General features: G+C 55.3%; 8 protein-coding genes across 8 annotated transcripts; 3 read left to right on the top strand and 5 right to left on the bottom strand.

Moving 5' to 3' along the window:
- Positions 1–31: 31 nt before the first annotated feature.
- LTHEOB_6048 (uncharacterized protein) lies at positions 32–766 on the bottom strand (the record flags this gene model as incomplete). Its single annotated transcript, XM_035515261.1, has 1 exon — positions 32–766. One exon carries the CDS (start codon positions 764–766, stop codon positions 32–34), a length of 735 nt encoding a protein of 244 aa, XP_035373179.1.
- A 2,623-nt stretch (positions 767–3,389) lies between these two features.
- On the bottom strand, positions 3,390–5,427 carry LTHEOB_6049 (G2 m transition checkpoint protein Sum2 protein; the record flags this gene model as incomplete). The annotated part of the gene is made up of 4 exons (XM_035515262.1): positions 3,390–4,829; positions 5,022–5,259; positions 5,315–5,350; positions 5,411–5,427. The coding sequence occupies 4 exons, from the start codon at positions 5,425–5,427 to the stop codon at positions 3,390–3,392; spliced, it is 1,731 nt and encodes a 576-aa protein (XP_035373180.1).
- A 362-nt stretch (positions 5,428–5,789) lies between these two features.
- Positions 5,790–6,591, top strand: LTHEOB_6050 (MYB DNA-binding domain protein; the record flags this gene model as incomplete). The annotated part of the gene is made up of 2 exons (XM_035515264.1): positions 5,790–5,965; positions 6,141–6,591. The coding sequence occupies 2 exons, from the start codon at positions 5,790–5,792 to the stop codon at positions 6,589–6,591; spliced, it is 627 nt and encodes a 208-aa protein (XP_035373181.1).
- A 1,069-nt stretch (positions 6,592–7,660) lies between these two features.
- LTHEOB_6051 (adenylate kinase) lies at positions 7,661–8,788 on the bottom strand (the record flags this gene model as incomplete). Its single annotated transcript, XM_035515265.1, has 4 exons — positions 7,661–8,114; positions 8,203–8,357; positions 8,433–8,485; positions 8,629–8,788. The coding sequence occupies 4 exons, from the start codon at positions 8,786–8,788 to the stop codon at positions 7,661–7,663; spliced, it is 822 nt and encodes a 273-aa protein (XP_035373182.1).
- Positions 8,789–9,485: 697 nt separating this feature from the next.
- LTHEOB_6052 (RNA polymerase II large subunit CTD) lies at positions 9,486–11,380 on the bottom strand (the record flags this gene model as incomplete). Its single annotated transcript, XM_035515266.1, has 2 exons — positions 9,486–11,165; positions 11,219–11,380. 2 exons carry the CDS (start codon positions 11,378–11,380, stop codon positions 9,486–9,488), a joined length of 1,842 nt encoding a protein of 613 aa, XP_035373183.1.
- An 813-nt stretch (positions 11,381–12,193) lies between these two features.
- LTHEOB_6053 (Yhr138c-like protein) lies at positions 12,194–12,681 on the top strand (the record flags this gene model as incomplete). Its single annotated transcript, XM_035515267.1, has 4 exons — positions 12,194–12,331; positions 12,384–12,408; positions 12,461–12,470; positions 12,552–12,681. 4 exons carry the CDS (start codon positions 12,194–12,196, stop codon positions 12,679–12,681), a joined length of 303 nt encoding a protein of 100 aa, XP_035373184.1.
- Positions 12,682–13,403: 722 nt separating this feature from the next.
- LTHEOB_6054 (Microtubule binding protein) lies at positions 13,404–16,414 on the top strand (the record flags this gene model as incomplete). The annotated part of the gene is made up of 6 exons (XM_035515268.1): positions 13,404–13,614; positions 13,696–15,091; positions 15,149–15,626; positions 15,809–15,892; positions 16,042–16,245; positions 16,403–16,414. 6 exons carry the CDS (start codon positions 13,404–13,406, stop codon positions 16,412–16,414), a joined length of 2,385 nt encoding a protein of 794 aa, XP_035373185.1.
- Positions 16,415–18,488: 2,074 nt separating this feature from the next.
- On the bottom strand, positions 18,489–21,219 carry LTHEOB_6055 (Peptidase m23; the record flags this gene model as incomplete). The annotated part of the gene is made up of 2 exons (XM_035515269.1): positions 18,489–20,099; positions 20,155–21,219. The coding sequence occupies 2 exons, from the start codon at positions 21,217–21,219 to the stop codon at positions 18,489–18,491; spliced, it is 2,676 nt and encodes an 891-aa protein (XP_035373186.1).
- Positions 21,220–22,656: the final 1,437 nt, after the last annotated feature.

Consider the following 22,656-nt stretch of genomic DNA (forward strand, 5'->3'; position numbering starts at 1 on the left):
ATCCCACCACCCAACTCCCTCCCTCCCCCGCTTAATTCTCACCACCACCACCCACTCCACCACCAGCCGCCCTCACAATCCTCCTCGCCTCCTCCGCCGTCATCACGTTGTCCGGGTCCGGCTCGTACCAGACCCCCTTTTCTCCACGGGGGGCCGACACGCGCTTGAAATGCTTGAGCACGGCGTGACGGACGCCAGACTTCCAGCCACCAGCGCCAGCGCCAGAGGACCGGAAGTGCTCCGGCCACGCCTTCTGCATGTAGGCGTAGATGTGGCCGAGCTGGACTTGCGGCCGGCGCGGGCTCGCCTGCAGCGCCACTGTCTGCGCCACCCAGCGGTAGCCCGGGAAGCCGGGGGGCGTCGTCTTGTTGCCGCGGCCGCGGCGAGGAGCGGGCTGGCGGGGAGCGGGAGGAGCCAGAGCGGGAGCGGGAGTGGGAGTGGCCGGGGCCAGAGCAGGCGCAGGAGCGGGAGCAGCAGGAGCCGGAGGAGGAGAGGAGGTGAACTGCTCGTCGTCGAGCGGGAAGGGAGCGGCCGGACTGCTGGCCCAATCGGCCATGGCGTCGAGCTCTTCGTTGGTGAAGAGGTCGTTCTGCTGCTGCTGCTGGGGCGGCGACGGCGGGTACTTGGCCATCAGCTCGTCAAGGACTGCTTGGGGTCCTTGGTCGACAAGGAGGTGAGCCGGGATGACGACCTGGACTTGGCCGCCAGCGCTGATGAGCAAGTAAGGGTGCTCAGATGAGGGCCATTGGCCGGATGGGGACGACATGTTGAGGGTATGGGTGAGGTTTGTGGTGTGTGAGGATTTCCGAATGCGGTGAGTGTCCCAATTGGGGTGAGATGAGGATGTTTGAATGTGAATGTGAATGTGTCGAGGGCCTGTACTCCAAAAGATGGGGAATGCTGGGAGTCGGGAGGCCGAAGAAGAAAAGGAAGAAAGGATGCTTCATGGCTGGAGGCATTTTGTGGCAGCCAGCTCGCTTAGCCAGGCAGCCGGTCAGTTAAGCGAATTGTATCTCAGGCGTGTTCTCCGTGGTGTTTACCTTTCTGACGCGGGTAACCCCATGGGGTTGTGGTAAACTCCCTGGAGAACATCCCAGGCACGGACCACCCGCCCCCGGCCCCCGGCGAAACCTCACCCACCATGCCTGGCCCGTGCTGAAAGCAATGCTGATTTAAAAAGCATGCTATTGGGCGGCTGGCAATGGCATGTGATTTTACGCCCTGGAGCTTGGAAAGTCGGCCATTGCCTGGGAAGGAGAGGGCGGCTATGGTCCAGCAGATATCGTGGGCGTTTATGGTGCCGCAAGACACCAGTATACCCCAACTGGACCGATGAAACCTCTGTAAGAACTAGCACCGCAGACGACAAAGCGTCTTGAGCAATTCAAATTCCAGCGTCTGCTGTCTGCGATCGCAGAAGCTCTGCGCTTCAGGCGTTGTCGAGACACCATCACTTCAAGCCACCACGGCAGCGGCCGCGTCGCTCTTTGTAGTGCTAAAATTCATGGATACTCCATCTGCTCGAGAAGCTGTAGAGCCAAGCAAGTGCTCTTTTAAACCTCAAGAAGGCCAATTTCTCCAGGATTTGCCTCCGACAACATGTGTCCATCTTTGCACACCCAACTTGGCCGCTGACGGGCATCCAACCATCTCAGAGATGCCTCAGCACCAGCTGAGGGTTGATTATAGCGACTCATTGCTTTTCTGAACAGTTGACGGCTGTCGCTCTCTCTGTGAAAGCCCCATCGCGCTCAGGTCTCTCGGCCCAGAGCGAGCTCGCCCTCCGTCGCAAGCGCTTTAGCTTCAACACAGACGTAGCATACCAACCCAGGACACATCGCCCCGCCCAAGTCCCGCCCTCCCACAGCGCTCGCAACTTCGAAGGGGGAGACGCGCGCTGTCAAGTCGCTACTCTACTTCCACACCAGCTCAATCTGTATCCGCAAGCAAGCAAAGCCTCAAACACGCAAGCTCTCCCGAGCAAGCCGCACCTTCAGCGCTTCGGCCACAGACCTGGCCGGGAGCCCATGAAACTGCACGCGCAAAGCCCGCACCATAACTTCGACCTCACAGACAGCAATCCGCGCAGCAAGGCAGGGAAGCATCGCAACAGACGTCCAGGCACAAGCGGATGAGCACCACCACTACTGACGCCTTCATCAGACCGAGCAGACACGCCGGCCAGCGAGGATTCGAAAAATTTCCCGCCCGACACCCTCGCAGCGGCTCACCTCACCTCACCCAACCTCACCTCGTCTCGACGGGCGCACCGCTGCCCAAGAGCGCACTATCAGCCCCGACCGCCGACCAGAACACACATATGAGATAGGCGATTATAGCTGCGGAGGGAGAAAGCGACTCAAAGCCAAATGGACGGGAGGGAGAGAGGCATGACATCGAGGCGAAGCTATGTGACGGCGGGCTGATCGCATGAACCATAGAAGAGGGAGCAGCGTGACGCTGGCATCTACGGCGGGCGTTCTTTCACAAGTTAAATCTCCCATGTCCGCAGCAGAGTGCTGCTCGATACCTTGGCCGCCCAGTGCGACTGCACTCTCCTGCATTCATGGAAGGTCTAGTGGGAGAACTGATGGCATCTCACGCAGCTTAGTCGAGCTGAAGAAGCAAACAAGGGCCTTGAACATCAAAGGTAAGAGGATGATTCAGATTTCTGTTCTGGGCAAGACAAACGCTCGCTCTCTGTTCGCTTTTAGCCTATCAGCAAGAGAAAGGATTACAACGTTGCAAACAAGACAATAAAAAGACCGCTGTCCTACTGTACTCGCCGCTCGAACCACACTTTGCCTGACTTCACTAAAAAAATATGCGCCATCCATTCTCCTTTCCCACCAACATCCGTACCAAGCCTCGGGACTCAAAGCAAAGCTAACAATTACGTGTGTACGCGCGCGTGTGTGTGCAAAGTTGACAAAGGTAGTAGTAAGGGAAAGAAGGAGGGGGATTTCGCAAAAATGTATAGTTGTACAAAGTCTTATCCGGGTTTTTGGTTACCATTCCCCCGCTACTCCCCCTCGCCGTATAAGTGCTCATGCTCTTCAAAACCATCCATCGCCCACTGCTATCAAGCAAAAAGCAAAGAGAGAGAAAGGACTAGAAAAAGAGAAAAAACCTCAACTTCAAAAAAAGGGAGTTTCCCTCCACCCCGACGTCAGATGCTTTCTTCTTACTCTTCTCCAGTTTAATCAAAAAAAAGAAAAAACGCCGAAAAAAAAGGAGGAAGAACCCTTCGTTCAGATCCGTCAAATCCGTAGTGGTTGTTTTTTTTCCTTTTTCCTTTCTGCCTTTCGTTTCCACGCCGGCTTTTGGACTAAAAAGACCAGAAAAAGCAATAAGCAATGTGTCAACTACCAATAGTAGCCCGCGACACCTCACAGAGCGCCAGCCTCAGCAGCCGAAGCGTGAGCGCCACGACCACGGGAACCACCACGGCCACGGCCGAAGCCACGACCGCCACGGAAGCCCCTGCCACGGCCACGGCCACGGAAGCCGCCGCGGTAGTTGTCGACGCTGCCCTGGCCGAACGTCTCGAGGTTCTTCCTCCGCTCCTCGCTGCGGAACTCGTGGCCTCCCAGCTTGCCCCTGGCCTCCTCCCTGTCCTTCAGTTCCGACGAGATGTTGTCGAAGAACGAGTCGCTCTTGTTGTACGAAGCGGCGGGGATCACGACGGATTCCTTCTTCTCGTGCGCGGCGCCGTTGGTCTCTCCATTGTTGAGAGGGTCACCCTCCTCGCCAGGAGTGCCCAGCGGAGAGCCAGTAGCAATAGCCTCCTTCACCAGATCCTGCTTGTTGAATTTTGCGTTGGAAGACTCAAAGTCGAAATCGGTTCCGGGAACTTCGATCGGCTTGCTGTGCTGATCACGACCGGAACCGCGGCGGCCGCCACGACCTCCGCGGGGAGGGAAACCACCGGCGCCAGCCTGCTTGCCGTGACGGGCCCTATCATCGGCACGCATCTCCGCGACCTTCTGGGTAAGGTTCTGAATAGCAGCGTCACCGGTCTGAGGTTGAGGGACTCCGCCCTGCGGCTTGAGCTTAGCCATCGCCGCGGCCACGGCAGCAGTGGCAGCTTGCGTAGCGTCGCGGTACTGCTGCGGCTGGTTACCGCCCGGCTGAGCACCCTGAGGAGCCTGAGGGGTAGCAACCGGGGCGGCGGGCTTCTGGCCAGGCGTAGTGAGGGGAATGGCGGGGACTATGCGACCATTCTTCGGGCCGTTGGGTGCCGCCTTGGGTCCAGTCGGTGGGGCAGCGGCCGCGTTGGGCTGAGGGGGCGCCAGAGCAGCGGCGGGATCAGGCTTGGACTCGACGGGGGGAGTTGGCGCCTGGCCAGGAGCCGGTGCAGGCGTAGAATCCTTGCTCTTGTCCTCAGCCGACTTGGGCGCCGCATCCGCCTCAACAGGGTTCTGCTCCTTGCCAGGGCCAGGAGGGCCGGGCTTGGGACCTTGACCAGGCGGGCCAATGGGCATCTGGTTCGGGTGCGGCGAGAAGGGACCAGGAGGACCCGGGGGGAAACCTTGGCCGGGAGGAGGGTACCAGCCCGGAGGCGCACCGTACGGCATGCCAGGGTAGCCGGGGAATCCACCAGGACCGCCGGGGCCACCGGGACCGCCAGGACCGCCAGGGCCACGAGGAGGACCACCAGGGCCGCCAGGATAAACACCAGGAGGACCGAAATGAGTATTCTGGAAGGGCGGGTAGGGACCAGGGCCCGAGGTTGGGTACGGCGGGTTGAAGTGCTGCGGGTTGGGAAAGTTCGGGGGAGGCTGGTTCTGCTGGTTGCCCTGCGGCGTGGACTGAGCGGGACGAGCGGCCTATTCATAGAACATTCAGCAATCAATCCAATAGCTTCGTCGGATCAAACATGTGGAAGTAGGAGCTAGATCAGAAGGAAGGCAACGGAGATATCCACACGGTTTTGCGCTCTCGGTGAGTTGTGTACTTTACATCCGAAATGCTTCATCAAGCTTGCGACGGGTGTTGGGAGTGTTCCAGGGTAGACTTACGCCAAGGATTGCCGGGTCGTTAGGCATGGGCGGCGGCGCAGGCTTGGGCTCCTCGACCTTGCCCTCTATCCTGAGGTCCTTCACGTCGCTGCCACGGAAGACGATGTACTCGTAGATGTTGTCGGAGGCAGCGATCTCGTCCTCGCCATTGCGGCGTCCCTCGGTACCAAAGGACCTGACATTCTCGAGGGCGACGGTGGAGTTCTCGGAGTTGATCTCATGGAGGGTTCCAACGTATCTGGAGGCTGGAGTTAGGCACAAACGACGTGTTCGGGATGCGCGACAGGGCGGACCTGATGTCACTCTTGGATACCAGAGATATCCGGGCACTGCGACGCCGTGTTAGCTGCCATTGATCGACTCGTCATGCTGTGAGGACGGCGGCATACCCGATGTACTCGGACATTGTGGGGCTGAGCTAGGTGCAAGATGGCAGCAGCGCGCGCAAACCGAGGGCTCCGGTCAATGGTGGCCGTAGATGGGGCAGGATGGAGTTGAAGTCGTAGAGTGTGGCGCAGGCGTCAGATGGGGGCGGAGGTGGGTAACGGATGTTGTGACGCTGGGGTGAAGGTCGGCGAGAGGTGAGCGGCGAGGAGCTGGCGGCAGCATTACGTAAGGCCCGCCAAGACTTGATGTGCCTCATGGGTGTGAGCTCTCCCACTCCCCGCTTCCAACTGACGACCGCTGATGCACCGTGATTCTTCACAATTTCTCTGCGAATTCTACTAGCCCGCGAGCATCGCTCATCAATTCCTGGAAACTTTCATCATGGCAGCTGCCCCGGAGTCTTCCGCATCCGACTCTATTTACGCCCAAGTCGACAACTACCCGTGGGACACCGACACAGAGTTCCAAAGCGGTCTCGGAGCTATCCTAGGCTCTACTGCATCTTCAGAACAAGCAGTAGAGCTGTCTCTGCGCGCACGCTGCTTCTACTACTCCCGGTATGCTTCATTGCCCAACATTCATCTTTCCCCGCACTATACCCCGCCATTGGAACTTGCCATTGTTTTGGTCGTTCTTGGTCCAGCATTCCACGATACTCCAGCAGCATCGCCGATCCCCAGATTCCTCTTATGAACCGCCGCTTGTCCGCTTGCACTAACCCTCGGAATCCAGCAAGTTCAACACCTCGGTCGACTTCGACGCCTACAAAGCCTACCGCGCCAGCGCGCCCTCTCCCTCCGCAGTCCCCACCACCGCACCCAACGGCCTCGCGCCCGCCGCCGACCTCCCCGCGACGCCCTCTCCCGGCCAGACGCCGCCGCTCGGCTCGACAGCGACGTTCCCTTCCGCCGCACCAACGACCTCCACGCCAGCTTCCGCACCACCACCAGCCGCATCCGCTGAAGGCGAGCAACAAGGCGAAGCGCCGTACCCGACGTCCTTCGCGCACATCGTCGAGCTGATTACGTCGGGACAGCCGATTCCGGGTATCAAGGAGATCCCGGACACGGTGCTCGAGGGCCAAGGGTCGGCGAGCACGGCGTCGAAGCGCAAGAAGCCGTGGGAGAAGGACGTCGGCGTTGCGGCTGGGTCGCCGGAGGCGGCGGCGGCTGCTTCGCAGTGAGTGAACAAATGTGAAGACAAAGTAAAGAAAAAGAAGGAAATTAGGCCTGAGAATGCAAGCTGTATCCAGCATGCTATAATGGAGTCGGCTCACGTGCCTGAATGAAGGACGGACTTGTATGAGGTGGTCAGGAAACGGAATCAACATTCTCGAACGGGGGGACTTCTGATCATTAGGAGTGGGAGTATCCCTCTGAACGAAGAAGAGACCACAACGCTTCGCGAGATGAATATTCTCCGTCCGCACGGCTACTGAGCTGATGTCGCTACGATTCTTGATGCGACTATCTATGCGTGATCTATTCCATTTCTGGAGGGACTGCATCCGCATGAGCTACCGAAGAATTCCTCGAGCTGATTCATAGGTGCCAGCTCCAGAGTTGAACGCGTCTGATATGTCTTCCAGCTTGGGTGAATATCTGAACACAATTATCCCCTACACTTGTAAAGCAACAGAGCTGAGGGATTTGGCACGTTCTTTGTCGTAAAAGAGCTTCAAATAGTGGACGGCAGATAGAACATTTCCCTTTTCTACGAAAGGGAAGAACATTCTGTAATAATGGAATCTAAGATACAACATGTTAGAGATCGGTCAAGCGACTATCGCTCTGGCACGAATCGAGATAAGGACTTTGCACAATTCACAACCATCATCTATACATATGGAGGTCACGTAGCAGTTTATACAAAGCAACAGAAAACACTGTGCAATGACGACATTCCCAGCTTTCAAAAAATTGACCATCCATAACTCGTCAAAACTATTGCCGAGATTGGACGATATCCATTCCACTCTCACATGTCAATTCTTCACACCCGCCCAATCTTCTTCTCTCCGTGATTACCCCACCAAAACTCCACCCATGGACCAGTTTTGTCTAAATCCAGTAGCAGTAGCAATAGTAGGAGGCGAGCCAAAGAACGGGAACAAAAATAAAGACGACGCAACCCTTTTGAACAATTGGCGCGGGAGGACATCACAGAATTTTCCCCATTTCGCAATCGAAGCTTAGAAATAAAATAAATTTAGGGTGGGGGCGGCGTTTTCGGCGGCGGCGGGAAAATACAATCTAGTTCTTAAGGCCGAGCTTGCTCATGAGCGAGCTAGAGGACGAGGACTTGTCGTCGAAGACCTTGAGCAGGGATTGCCAGACCTGGCCGGGCTCCTGCGAGGCGTCGAGTGGGCGCCAGATACCAGTCTTCTGGTAGTACGAGACGACGGGGTAAGTCTGCTTGTGGTAGGTGACGAGGCGCTTCTGGAGGGCCTCGACGTTGTCGTCGGAGCGCTGGATCAGCGGCTCGCCCGTCACGTCGTCCTTCATGGCCTCCTTGGGCGGGTTGAAGATCTTGTGGTACGAACGGCCCGACGCCGGGTGGATGAGACGACCCGTAATGCGCGCAACCAGCAGCTCGTCGGGAATTTGCAGCTCGACGGCGTGCATCAGCTTCTGGTTCTTGGCCGTGAGCATGTCGTCTAACCGCTCGGCCTGGGCGACGGTGCGCGGGAAGCCGTCGAGGATGAAGCTGTTGTCGCGTTAGCACTGACCAACTTTCTTTCATCTAGCTGAGACAGCCTCTCATCTGATATCACGCGGGAAGGGAAGAGTCATACCCGTTCTTGCACTCGGTGTTGGTCTCGAGCTCGCTCTTGATCATGTTAACCATGATCTCGTCGCTAACGAGACCGCCGGCATCCATGATCTTCTTGGCTTCCCGGCCCAGAGCAGTCTTCTTTGCGACCTGCGCGCGCAGCATATCACCGGTAGCCTATTGCTCAAAAATCCGATCAGCACTGAACCGCGGCTGGAGGCGCGCGAGATAACGCAAGCGGGGGAGACGTACAAGGTGGCAGACGCAGTACTTGTCCTTGATGCGGGGCGCCTGAGTACCCTTGCCTGTTCATTGTCGCAGAGTGTCAGTAAAAATGCTATCTGGCTCGGAGCTTCAATGATGCCCTTGTCGGCGCTCAGCCTGCCCCCCATGCTGCAATGCCGAGGCATGACAAATGCGCTTGTTGGGATAGAATGTTCAGACGTACCAGCACCAGGAGGGCCCATCAGGATCATGCGCATGGCGCTGGGGGCAGTGACGCCTGCGGCCTTGCCCTCGACGCGGGCTTCAAGGTCCGACATGCGGCTCTCGAGCTTCTGGATGGAGCTCTTGATGTCGTCAACAATCTGTTCCACAGTCGGAGCCATTGCGACGGATTCGGCGGCGGTGTGCGGCGAGAAAAAGCTGCGGGAGATGCGAAAGACGGCGAAGGGAGCGCGCTGAGATGGACGGGTCAATGGGCTCTGGCAGGAGTCGTTGGGGGAGCGGAAGTCTGGAAAAACCAGGATTCGCGGACGTCTCGGCGGATATTGACGAGAGCTCGGCGGGCGGCGGGACCTACACAGCTCCTTCCGCGGGCGGCAGGCTGGCACGGCTGGCTGGGACCGCGCTTCCCCCCTCTGACCGAGTTCTTCCCGCGGACCGAGATGAAATCCACGTGATCCTGCAGCTGCGTGTGATTTGAGAGCCGCTTGATTTGATTCGCCCAGCTGCTTCGCCGCTTGTCGTGCTACGTCAGTAGAGCCGAAGACATTCGTGCAAACATGGCCATTATCGTCCAGGCAAGTCTGGGCTAATGGATTAAACCGCCCATGGGCAGTTTTCCGAATTCTCCTATCTGATGTGTCTAGAGATGACACCACGGGCCGGACCGTGATTCATAAACGAGCAATGACCTCCGCCTTATCTGCCGCTCAACCTTCTGCAAACCCCGTGGCTATGCAATTGAAATCATCCGCCTGAGTGCATGAAAACCCACAATTCGAAGCATCCGTTTAAGCCAAAGCGCTGAAACCCATACCTCCGAGAACGCCTGATCCAATCTATATCATGTACATGTCGTGCTCAGACCTGCATCTTCTTCGACGGCGTGTGGGCACCCTCATCCGCGCCTCTCTTGCCGAGAATCGACACAGGCGTGCTCCTTGCGTTTCCGTATGCCTCTTCATAGCAGCTGGCATGGAAGTACTTCGGTCCGACTTGGATGGTATCCAACCACACAAACTCATCGTCCAACCTTGACGGCGTGAATTTCTCCTGGCAGATCGGGCACGGAGCGTTCACGAGCTCTGCATCCAAAGGTATCCGTACCCAGCGCTGCTGGTTCGTCTTAGCAGCAGCGGCCGCGTTGCCGTTGGTCTCCGGCGGCGGCTTGGCCTCGTCCTGTTCACGATACTCAATCCACTCCTTTTCGCCAATGTACCAGCTGCGGTGGATAGCTTGCTTCACGAGATTCGGGTCCTTGACCTTGAAGTGCCAGTCAAGATGTCTCCTTTTCATAACTTTGCCGTCGTCAGTCGCCGGGAAGCGACGTCCACAAGTGGAGCACTGGTTCGGCCGAGCTTCGTAGAGCAGGCCGATCAGTTCCGGGCGCGATTTTTTGATCGACTCCTTGGTCAGCTCCACGTCGTTGCGCGCCGATCCTGTGTTAGCGGATGGAGCTGGGGCCGCGAAAGCCGGCATGGGCGTGGAACTGCCTCCCAGCAACCCTTGAGCACGGAGTGTGTCCAGGAGAGAAAGGGTGCTGCTCGCCGGCATAGCCGCCGGAGGAGCCGAAGCGGGAGGCGGGACGGGAGTTGCATTCTGGCTGGGAGTTGCACCACCAAAACCCCGAAGCAAATCCGCGAGCGAAGGTGGTTGAGCAGCAGGTGCCATCGGAGGTGCTGGAGTTGAAGATTGCTGAGTCGGCGTTGGAATAGGAGGAATTTGGGGGGTCTGCGTCGGCATGGGGAAAGGAGGAGGCGCTACAGGCGTGCTCACTGGAGCGGTTGACGCCGGAGCTGATGGCGCAAGGGAGGCGCCACCGAGTGTGGCTAGCTGCTGCTCGACGGCTCGAAGCTGATCAGGAGGCAGCTGTTGCACCTTAAGAATGGTCTGCAGATCTAAGAACGTCTTCAACCTCTTCTGCTTCTCCGGATCATACGGGTTGGCAGCAAAGTCTATCTTAGCAGCTGCAATCAATCTCTCCACATCTGCTTGAATCTTCTCAATGGATGGAGCGGCAGGCGGTGCGAACGGTGTTCCGCTCTGAACCGGAGAGTTACGGTAGGCCTGCGGTGGCATGCCGAACGGCAAGGTTATGGCAGGAGCCGGAGACTGGCGGGCGGGCATTGGTGGAGGATGGAATGGCATCCCATTCTGGGCTGGCGACTGCCTTGCTGCACTTCCTGGGGGGAATGGTGAATTTGTAGCTCTAGGGTCCTGACCTGGGAATTGGCCTGGTGCCCTAGGCTGGTTCTGCTGCTGCTGGGCTATCACCGTCTTGTACTTGAGGAGCATGTTGTCAATGGCGCGGGTGATGTCAACGGGGAACACGGGCCGGGTGTCCATGGATTCGGGAACGGGCTGCTTCCATGTCCGCAGCAGGCCCTCGAGAGCCTTCCTGGTGGGATTGTCGACGAGGGTGTACGTGTTTACAAAGGTGTTGTATAAGTTGCGCCCCAGATAGACCGTGTACGGAGTGCCGACGTTTTTGACAATCGAGTCGAGCACGTACAAAGCCGGAAGTTTGTACTCAGGGCGCGTCTGCATGGCGAATCAGCTGCGGTCACTGGTGTTGGAATCTCGGAGTGACCTACCGTCTTAATGTGCTCCTCGAGCTCTCGTGAAATTGCTTGTGCGTGCTCTGTGTTCTCTTTCGCGATGATGGTTAGATTGCTGATCTCGGGCCTGCTGTTGAACTTGAGGTCGTTCAAGGCGTCGCGAAAATCGGCAGCGACCTCTGCAGATGGGAGTGACATGATGGGCTGATGCAAGTGCTTTCAGATTAGTACTGCAGTCAGACGCGGTGCGAGTTAGGCTGGCAATCGGAAAGCAGTCGGCCGCCTGGATCCAACTTTCAAGGTTGTGAGGTAAAGGTCTTCTGCTCTATCGCTCGCGAGAAAAGGGAAATCAAAAGCAGCACGTGTATCTTTGCTAGCTATTGTCCAAGCGAGCCAGAATAGAATGACCGCCGTTGCAAGTGAAAGAGACCCGGACCTCCCAACACTACGCCAACAAAACCCCGCCTGACACTCTGCGCGTGCAGAATCGTCCTCCTCCCAATACCTTCCCACGAGTATGAGAGCGTGACGGGAGCGTGGAGAGCTTGCAAGAGTGGCGCGCCCGAGCTGCGCGGGCACAAGGGGCCACTGGGGGATCCGGCGGCGGGCAGAACGCGAAGCTACGGGGCGAGAGGCTGGCGGAGCCTCTGGTCGCGGCAGCAGAGGTGAGCGGATGGAGACAACGTGGTGTTTGCGGTTAAGTGAGGTGAGGTTGGCTGACGACGAGCGGCTGCGCCGGTCTTTCTTCTGCCTGCAGCGGAGCTTGGCGAGCGCTAGAGCGCATGCGGTTTGGTCTGATTGGCGGCCGGGATTGGCAGGAGGGTGCGCAGGGGCGTATGAACGCATCGCTCCTGCCTGAGTCGGCCTTGGGTCTCCCCAGACATTCTTCTAGGCCGTATTAAAACCCAGGCCCTCCCACCACTGCGCTGTCACAACGCAACACCGCTCGATTCTGCTGCCGACCTACGTTCCTACAATCGCACACTCCAACGCCTGCACAAACCATCCACCATGAAGTTCTTCATCTTCTCGTTTCTGCTTGCCATGCTCGCTGCCTGCGTCGTCGGCACTGCGCCCACAAAGTCGGTCCTGATCAGCGCCGACAGCGCCGGCGTTATCGACCACGCTATCCAGTGGATTGAGGACCAGGTAGGCGGTCCGTTTCACGTTTGCGATATCTCCAGCTAACAACGGACCAAAGGAGGGTGTCGTTCTTCACAAGTACAGTAAGTAGCCCTCTACCTTTGGCATTTGACAGCCAAGCTAACAGGCCACCAGCACTGATCCAGTAAGCTCCCGTTTTCGCCATGCACCCACTCCGCTATGAAACGCCGGAAGAAACGAGCGATGGTCTAACATGCACGAACAGCGCCTTCCTCGCCAGCGCGCCCGCTAGTGTCTTCGAGAAAGCCAAGGATACTTTCACGACGAACAACTGGGGCGACTTGGTCATGGAGGAAGACCAGGAGGTTCACGCGTGGAATGAGGGCGCGAACTAGGGAACACCCTGGTACACGTGCACTATTACCGCAAGGGAAGCGACCCCGAGACCTCGACTCAATGACGACTTATGCTTATGAAACGGGGGAGGGATGGAATGGAAAGGGAAGGGATTCGGGTAGCACTCGCTTGACTTGTAATAATACGACGTTTTTTGATTCATAACCCAGAAGTGTTCAGCGCGTTGTGTTCTTGTGTCACCAGCAGCGTGAAGAATGGCCCGATGGCGCGCGGGTGACGCGATGCAGGGCTGAGAGCGGGGGCCGGGCCGCCCGCTTGTGCATGGTCGAATAGGTAGTTGTTTACGAGGACAAGCGGTCGACTCGAACAATGTAGGCATCGTCGAGCTGTTCAGCGCCCAAAGTTGGCCGAACAGGCGTAAACAACGTCGGGCGGCGAAAAAGTTGAAAGGCATTGTTATGGCGGTCAAAGGACGCTTTGTTGAGGAGCATGGGCGCTAGCGTCACACGGCGGGCTCCCTTTGCACGCGTCAAGGGTCCGGGGCCAATTTCGGCATTGTTCACCTTCACCTCACCGTCGCGACCGCATCTTCGTCTTGCTTATATACACCCAATGTCGCCGCTGCTCCGGAGCCATGTTTAAGTGGTCGGACAGGGCGACAACCAGCTTCTCTTCTCGACGCTCACTCTAGGATCGCTACGCATCGAGCCCCGTCACCGCACCTTCCTCAGTAGCACGCCCGACTCACCCGCGTCCCAGGATGGACGCGACCTCACCCGAGCTCGAGCAGGCCCTGCTCGAGTGTGCAAACACCTTTGGGCTGTCCAGGTCCGTCAAGACCTGGAAAGACCTGCAGGATGGCACGCTTCTGTGGGAGATGCTGAAGCTCCTCGATCCGGACTACTTCACCGGTGACCTTCCCGAGGACAGTCAGAAGACGGGCGAGAGCTGGATATCGAGATGGCAGAACAGTACGCTTATCCCCTTCTACGCTGGCGGCGAAATGGGACGCGTTCTGGCACCCGGCCACTTCACCGCTAACCTTACCGCAGTGAAATTCATCGACAAGGCTATGACCACCTACCTCCGCGAAGTCGCCATGAACGAGGGTCTGATCCGTCTGCTCAACCCAGACCTGAAGGCCATCGCCATCGACAGCGATGTTGTCCAGAGCACCAAGGTTAGAACTAGAACCCCCGCACATGTGATACGACACCTGGAGCTTCTACTGACGGAAATCGTTTGCAAGATGCTCAAAGGCCTGCTTATGCTCGGCTTCTCATCCGAAAAGGCGAACCCGGTCCTCACAAATATCGTTAGCAAGATGCCACCGACCGATCAGGGGCATCTCGCCATCATGGCTCAGACCATTCACGTTGCAATGGAGAAGGCCATGGAACCCCCGAAGCAGGACGAGTCTGTGGAGGAGGAAATAACCTCAGATGGCGAGGCGAGGCCGGACGCAATCCAGCGCGATCCTGAGCTCGAGCGCGAGGAACGTCTGATCAAGGCGAACCAGGAGATCAAGCGTCTTCAGACGAAACTGTCTGAGACGTTGGAGGACCTCGACGACGAGCGTAAGAAGAACGCTCAGCTGGATGAGGCACTCGTTGAGGCCCGAGTCCTCCAGGAGACCCGCGGACGTCGGACCGACGATGACGAGGTTACCGAGCTCAAGATTCAGGCAGACAAGGATCGCGACTACATTGCCCAGCTGGAGACGGATCTGGAGGAGGCAAGGAACCTCAACGAGAGCCAGGGCCGCCAGGTTGAGCGCTTGAAGGCCGATGCTGAGACCAAGCAGGAGCTCCGTGATGAGAACCAGCTGCTCAAGGCTGAGCGTGACGAGCTTCTGCAGAAGACCAAGGGTATGGAGAATCTGCGCAAGAAGGTCGAGCATCTTCAGGAGCAGGTCAAAGTTCAGCAAGGGCTTCAGCAGCGTCTTCAGTCTCTTACTGAGGACCAGCAGGAGCTTGACCAGCTTCGTGAAATGAACGGTCGCCTCAAGACCATGAACGAGGAGACCATGCAGACTCTTGCTACCACCGAAGCCGACCTTTTCGAGGTCAAGCAGACCAAATCTCGCCTGGAGCAGGAGCTCAAGGGAGCCATCGCGCGCGCTGAATCGGCTACGGCCATGTCCAACCGTTACCAGACTGAGAACCAACAGCTCGAGGAGAGACTCCGTGAAGTTGAGGACCGCTCAACGGGTATCGAGGGTCTCGGATCTCTGGCCGATCAACTCAAGGACGATGATATGGACACCAAGTCGATTGCTCGGAAGTCGATCATCGTCAACACGGACAACGCCGATGTTGAGCTTCTTCAGCAGAAGATTGAGCTCCTCACTGCCAGATGCCAGAGGGTGGAGGAGAAGTACCTGGATGTCTTCCAGGAGAACCTTGGTCTTCAGGCCGCCTTGCAGGACGAGCAATCGCTCAAGGAAGGGTCAGTACTCCAAATCGAATGCGAGAAAATCCTGGAAAATCTGACCAAGTATTACAGAGACGATCCGTTTGTTCATCAGACCACCAAGTTGCACGCTGCGGAGGCCGAGGTTAAGGAACTTACTAACAAGGTTCATGAGATTACGGCCGAGAACATGGAGATCAAGGCTAAGCTTGCGGAGCTGACTGGAACGGGTAAGATGGACGGCGCGTCTAGTGCTGACCACCAGACTATGAAGGAGAACTACGAGCAGCTTCTTGCCGCACATGACAACCTTCAGAAGCACGCCAAGACGCTCGACAACGAGATCGACGACTGGAGGGCTCTTCTGCGCCACAAGCTGCTCAACGCCGACATTCTCCGCCAGGAGGATGCCGAGGCCCTCCAATCCAACGAGTACAAGCTGCTCCAGGAGCAATTGACCTTCCACCGTGAAGCTGCGGACGAGGAGGCCGACCAGATCAAGATCGCTATTGCATCGGATGTCATCAAGAAGCTGAGCAGCGGTCTGGCTGATCTTTCATCTCGCGATCAGGTGAGTCTCTACATCTACCCCGACGGTCGTGTCACAAACAAGGTTCCCACCATTGGACGCTGGCGTACAGTGGTGGCGCCTAAACACACCATTTGGTTCATGCCGTTTGCGCCGAATATTTCCAAGAAGAAGGCCGATGATCCCAAAAAGAAGGACGATGCTAATCAATCTCACAAACGCAGCGAATCGCGGATCTTGAATCGATGGTTAAGACGTTGAAGACGAACCTGGAGCGCATTAAGAAGGAGGCGGGCGACAAGGCATCGGTGAGTGCCGTCTCATCATGCCCTCTCATCATTCGACGGCTGGCGTGGCAGTACGGCGAGAATTCACCGCTCTTGCCACCCGCACCTGCTCCTGCTGGCGCGAACGTGGCCGACGCTGACTTACGTCCCCGATTTTTCCCGTCCAACAGGTCGACGTCCAAAAGGAGCTTCAAGCCCTACAGCGCGAGAATAAGCTCATAATGAGCGCTTGGTACGACATGGCCAACAGGCTCCAATCCAACACGGTCGTGCTCCAACGCACCAAGACCGAGACTCCAAAGTCCTGGCTCGGCCGCCAACGCATGGAGGCGAGCCGCGGTATTGCTGCCGGCCTGGGTGGAATTGGCGCAAGTGTAAGTCTTACCCCCGCTCTCTTTCGTTAATTATTGCTTTTCCTGTTCTGCGTTGCTTTAATGGCATTTGAGCGCGAATTGTCTGTTTCTTTGTTGTTTCGTTCTGCTGGCAGAACTTCTACTGCGTTTAAGCTAATTGTACACTTTAATCTTGCAGTTCCGCAGGTGATTGCTGCTTCTTGAGTTTATTGAATGAGATGGTGAAATTGGATTGCTGGATGCAACGGGCTCCTGATCAAAGACGACATTCCTTCATGTTCTTCCTCCCCCTTTTCAAAACTTCCCGCACGCACAAAATACTTTGGCGAAGGCGGCAACCTGGGCGTCCCCAACACACTGTTCCTGTTTTCCTTTACCTGATGTAAAACTCATGTCCCACACTCACTCATTTCTTTGGTCAAATCTTCTCAGCATCGTCATGCTTCCTTTGCTTTTTCGAAAGTTGTTTTGTTTCTGCGCCACACCCGATAGCGGTCACATATACCCCTGCATTGATGGAGTTTCACGTTCCTGTGCTTCTTCCCGTCCCTGCTGCTTTTTTTCTCTCCGAAAATGGTATCGGGGAAGAGATATCCATTCGGGATGGGGGAAGAGATTGTAGATGGACAAGTAAAAAAAAAGAGGGCACGCACATACACAACTGCACACATGTCTCTTTTTTTGCCCCTCTCACACATCATCCCTGCACACACACGCACACGCACGAACAAAATAACAAAAACAAACGCGCAACACGTACACAAAGGCCGCACATAAGAGCAGGAGAACACGTTTGGGTTTTGATAACTTAGCACGTTCTATCCTTGTATCTTGGCTTGTCTTTTTTCTTCTTCGTCGTCTATTGTTCACACCCCGTTTATAGAGTATTTAGTACAACCCAGTCGCTGCTGTTGGTTTTGTTACTTTTTGTTAGTACAGCAATGGCGAGGCAGGGCTGAGCAGCTGTTCGCGGCGCAAATATAGATCTCTTTTAGCACACAGACACTCACATACACCCTCTCTCACTCATACTCTCCCTCACATCACCTCTTTTTTATCGTTATTATTCGTCTTCGCTTCTTCTTGTCGTTTGTTTGCGGAGCTTGGAGTTATTCTTGTCTTGCCTTCTCTGTACCTTGTTTAAATAGACAGATTGGTGAACAGGGGAGGGAGCGGGAAGGGTGTCGTTTAAATCGTGGCCAAAAAATGGGGCAGGCCGAATTTAGGTCTTGTAATGGAGTTGATTCTTTTTCTACAGGCTGAATATTGAGAAAAATAGCACCTGTGCCATGATATCCACGATGGCCCTTGGGTATGGATGGGCAGGGCTGCAGGGCTTCTAGCGAGTGAATCAGACTTGCAATCTTAAACAATTTCGCGGTTCAGGCCACATCAATCTTAAATTGCCAATTCGCCAGGCCGCAAGTAAATGAAACAAGTCTTAAAGAATATGTATGGCTATAGCAAGAGGTCGTTAGGATGAACTTGTGAATGGGGAGTGGATTGGTAATTGGACTCAAGTTAGCGGAATCTCGGTAGAAGATTGAATAATTCTGACTCTACGTCCGGACGATAGCTCCAACTACCCACATGAATTGCAATTCCTTAATCCACAATTACGTCTGGGCCAGTCGTCGCGGTTCGCTGTGCAAAAGTAATCACAACAGACTGGCCATCACAATTACAGAGCTAAGCTATGTCTCACACGGAGATTGTGTCACAGAAAGAAAGAATCAGCGTGACCCCAGAAAATCAGGCAAACGCCTTCTCATTGATTTGTCCATATTTACCCATTTTGAACTTTCAGGTTCTCTCGCTTGCACGTATGTTATATACTTACTCGCTCCATTTCCTCGCAAGAAGATTGCTTTGGGAGGGAGGAGGAAAAGGGAGAGAAAAGAAAGCAGAGAAAACAAAACACAATTTCCGCCACGCTCGCTTGCTACGTATGCTGTGTGTGTGAAGCAAGAGCGCTAAAAAAAAAAACCGGAAAGAGAAAGAAGGGGAGAGAGATGGCCGTTGCTCGCTCCTGTCAGACGATATAGCAAGCAAAGCAATCTCGCGCCGTCACGAAAGCCCCGAAAGGAAAAGCAATGATGTGGGATAAACAAGAGCCGCTATTGATAGGGGGTATCGTGCAGCAGCAATTAACAATAAGGGAGACGCTGTGGGCGCGGGAAGCAAAACGCTCAAAGCGCCGAAATGGGTGCCAAAAGAGGCAGAGAACCATGAATCGACAGGAGAGAGTTGACGGTGTGTGTCCATCAAGTCTCGTACATCTCGAACCAGGAATGGGGCACCAAGTTCGGATCCACCTTCTTCGCGAGGCGACAGACGCAGACCTGGATTCCGCCAAAGTCCTCCTGGGCGCGCTCGATGTTGTCGCGGTGCTCCCTGAGCTGCTCCCAGATGACGGGCTTGTCCCTCTCGTAATCCGCGCTGAGGGCGTTGACGGTGGTCCAGAGGTTCCTGATGCCGTCGGTCGCCGTGCGTATTTCTTTGTCGATCCGTTCGTTGATGACTGCGCAGGAGCGGTGGGACTCCTGCGACAGCCTCCTGAGTTCGTCCTGGACTGCTGTGTCGCTTGCTGGAGTCTGCGTGTTGACCCTGCGGTCGAGATCGTCAAACTTCTGTTTGCTGGAGCTCTCAATGTCCCTGATCTTGCGTTTGACCAGTTCGACGTTCGCCCTCACGTCTTTAACGTCTCCCTTGAATTCGTTGCCAATGTTTGCAGCAATGGAATTACGAATGGGCTCCAGCAGCGTTTGGCTGAGCGGCTGGACGAGCTTTTGGTTGATGTGTGGCATCAGTCCATTCAGTATGCACACAGCAAGCTCCCGAGTCTGCAAGTTATCGAATCGACTTTGCAGGTCACGTATGGCGGTTATAGTTGCCCAGAAAAAGTTCGACGGCCTTCCCTGCGTCTCGCTGAACATGACGAGGTCCGCTAGTATGTCTGAGTACCCAGGCGGGCATCTTTGTTCGAGCAGTTTCGATAGTGCCGCGAGATGGTCGCTGAGGAGATTATACCTCTCGTACGAGCCGTCAAGCTTCTTGTTCAAGTCGTCGAGCTTGTTGTCTACGACTCTGGAAGCCGATTGTTCCAACCTCGAGTAGATGGCATCTTCAACCTCTTGAACCCTTGGAGTGGCTGATCTCCTTGCCACGTCTTGGCGCAGTTCCTGCATTTCATTCCTGATTCTGCCTGTAGACTCCTCGATCATGTGTTTGACGTTCTCGGGTGTTTGTGGTGCCGGTTGATGAGCTGAAGACATGGCCGTTGCGACTTCATGCCTAACTCGCTGCTTGACATCCTCCTCGATGAGTTCAGACTGCTGAGCTACCGCCTCCTCAAAGCCGTCGATATCTATCCTCAATGCACCGATGTCCTTCTTCATGCTAGCATGATCTCGTTCGACCTGCGTGACGCGCTTTTCTAACACGCCAAGACGTGGGGAAGAAGTCTGCTGAGCAGAACCGGACTGTTGTGCAGGTGCGGAATTGCTTCTTGGCTGATTTTCGTATGACTGTCCCATAGCATGGACAGTGCTCTTCAAGTCGATCAGCTGCTGAACTAAGCTAGCACTCTCCGAGTTAGTCATCACCTCAGCACCGTGCAAGATCCGATCAAGGTTCTTGATGGATGCTGTGTGGGCTTCATGGTTAGATTTGAGCAAAGCCACGTCGCGTTGCAGGCCTTCCGTGTCTGCTGCCCTTTCGAGTGTAGTGTCAATACTGTCAACCTTTTCTTGCAGAGCAGACTGTTCATCATCTATGGTGTTAACCCGTTTTTGGAGCCCGTCAACCACTTTAGACAAGGAGGTGTGCTTCTGATCAGACTTGCGCTTGATATCGTCCATAGTGTTTTTGTGATTCTGATGAGTTCATGAGTTAGCCAATTTTGCCACAAAAGTTCCTCTGAGAACAAACCTTGGTATCCTTTTCCAGAGTCTTGATTTTTTGTGCTGCCGTGTTGATGGAGTTCTGCTGGGTGTCCTGCTTGGCTTCCACATGATCTAGTCTGACTGACAATGCCGCGCTATTATCCGGCATGGATTTCTCGGGTATCTTTGCCACTTTGGCATTAAGCGACTTGATATCTTCATCGTGACGGAGTACCGTGTCTCGGATTTTCGCGAATTCGGCCTGTTTGTTCTTGACTTCTCCTTCCATCTTTTCAGAAGCGTCGAAGTTAGCCCTGGGAAGTTTCTTGACTTCCCATTCTAGATCTTCAAGGTCGAGGTCGATTTCTCTCACCTTCTTGTTGAGTTTGGTCAAGTCATCGCGGAGGTTGCTGAGGTCCTGGTTGACCTCATTTATGCGATTGTTATCAGCCCTAAGATCGCGTTCATGCCTATCAATGCATTCGTCATGACGTTCGATCTCCTTCTCGTGACGGTCGAGCACCTTGCTACTCTCGTCTTTGGCCTTTTTGAATTCCTCTTTCAGCTTCTCGGAATCCTTTTTCATCTTCTCGAAATCTTTTTGTAAGTTCGAGAAGTTCGAGGGAGCTGGTTGATTCTCGATGCGCTGTGTTAGTGCATCTACGCTCTTCTGAAGCACCTCGACACGTCCGTTCGCGTTCGCGTCAACGGCCGGAGTAGGGAATATCCTCTTTCGCGGATCCGTGGTAGTATTCATATCCTTTCTGAGACGTTTCACATCGTCCCATATCGACTTCGACTCCTTCATCTCGGATTGAAGCTTGGTAACAACGGTTGAAATGGAAAGAGCATTTTTAAGAGCATTGGAGTTAGAATTCACCTGCTGCTCCAAAGAAGCGACCTTGTTCTGGTCGGCCTTTTCTCTCTTGAGGTCTGTGACCGAGTTGGTCAGGGAGGAGATTTCCTTAGTTGCATTTTGGACCGTGCCCTGGAGCTGTGTGACCTGGCCTTTGAGACGTGCATTTTCGTTTTCCAGGGTTTTGATCTTGGAGTCCCTGTCTTTATCCTTGGAACTGATAGTCTGCTTGAATGCCTCCAGGTCTTTCTTCATTTTGGAGAGTTCAGATTGTACTTCGATGGATGCGCTTGGCGCAATCGCTTTTGGTGCCTTTACCAAAGCCGAGGGTTCCTCGGAGGTGGAATCAGAAGCTAGGAGTGAAAGCGGGCCTTTGAGTGTAGCAGCAAGCTGTTCCTTAACATGCTTCCTGATCATTGTCTCAAGTTCATCATGGTTAATTACGCCATCTGGGGACTCAGACAATTGTAAAGGAGCCAGAGATGCTCTAAGCTTTGCTGCTTTTGCCTTCTGCTGTGCCTCAATAGTTTCGAGCCTTTCTTTTACCTTCGTGACCGCATCATCACATCGCTTGTGAATTTCGTATTCAAGTGTTGCTTCCAGAGTACGGAGTTGAGAGTTCAGTCGTTTGTCAACATCCTTGAACTCTTTCTCCGCGGTCTTCACGTTTCGCTGTAACTCTGAGATCCGATCATCATTCCCAGCCGAGCTCGCTGCATTCAGCTTGGCAAGGCGCTCTCTCAATTGATCTTTCTTCAATGCCGTCCTTATGGATAGCGAGCTCAGTCTCTCTTTATCCGTCAAGACATCGAACAAGCTGTCCACACTACCTGTCGGAGCCAAGGACCCAGGCTCGGTAGCTGTTGATGGCGTCATGACTGAAGAAGTTTTAGCCGAGCCCGGCACTGAAACGGGTGATAAACCCATCATCGGTGCAGTGGGGGCGGGGCCACGAGGAGGAGGCAGTGAAACGCTACTCTGATTATCTGGAGAAGCCTTCGCTGGTGCGCCTGAAATGGTGTTGGCCCTCTTGAGCGCGGGCCGCGAGTTCTGTTCACTTGTCGCGGAAGATGCTTCTTTAGCAGAAGCCGGTGCTTCGGATTGACCATTTGCAGCTTGGGTTGGCGTCGTGAGCACCCTCAGAGGTGGTCGGTCATTTACTTCAGCTGAGGCGTCGGAGAAAGTCTTGGATGCTCGTCTTTTGGTTGGGCTCCCGGAACGACTTCCGGATGCGCTGGCACTCGACCTAGAATCGATTTGATTCCAGGTGCGATTGCTAAGCGATGCTTTCGCACCAGGGTTCGCTGAGTCAGGAGTGGAGCTTCCGCTCTTACGCAATGTTTGCGACTTCTAGACGGGTGGTTGATTAGTGGGTGGAATAGGCGGACGACTGCGATAACATACCTGTTTGGACGCGCTGTCGCCGAGGTGCTTCACCTTCTTATGCTCCTGTGCGTCTCGGGGCGAGAGATCGCGCCCCGATCGCTTGCTGCTAACCATAATTCCAGGCGCCAGAGCGGGCCAGTGACGTGGTCTGGTGTGCCTGGGAGTGTGTTAGCAAGTGCCACGGGCCGTTGCCAGGACGTGAATCGCTTGGGCAATCCGGAAGGCGTGATGGCGATTTTAAGTGGGCGTAGGCCGAAGGTGAGACGAGTGGAAAGCAGGATGTTGATGTGATACCGAAGGGACAGA

Source organism: Lasiodiplodia theobromae (genome assembly GCF_012971845.1).
Source record: "Lasiodiplodia theobromae strain AM2As chromosome Unknown scaffold_17, whole genome shotgun sequence".
Classification (NCBI taxonomy): Eukaryota; Fungi; Ascomycota; class Dothideomycetes; order Botryosphaeriales; family Botryosphaeriaceae; genus Lasiodiplodia; species Lasiodiplodia theobromae.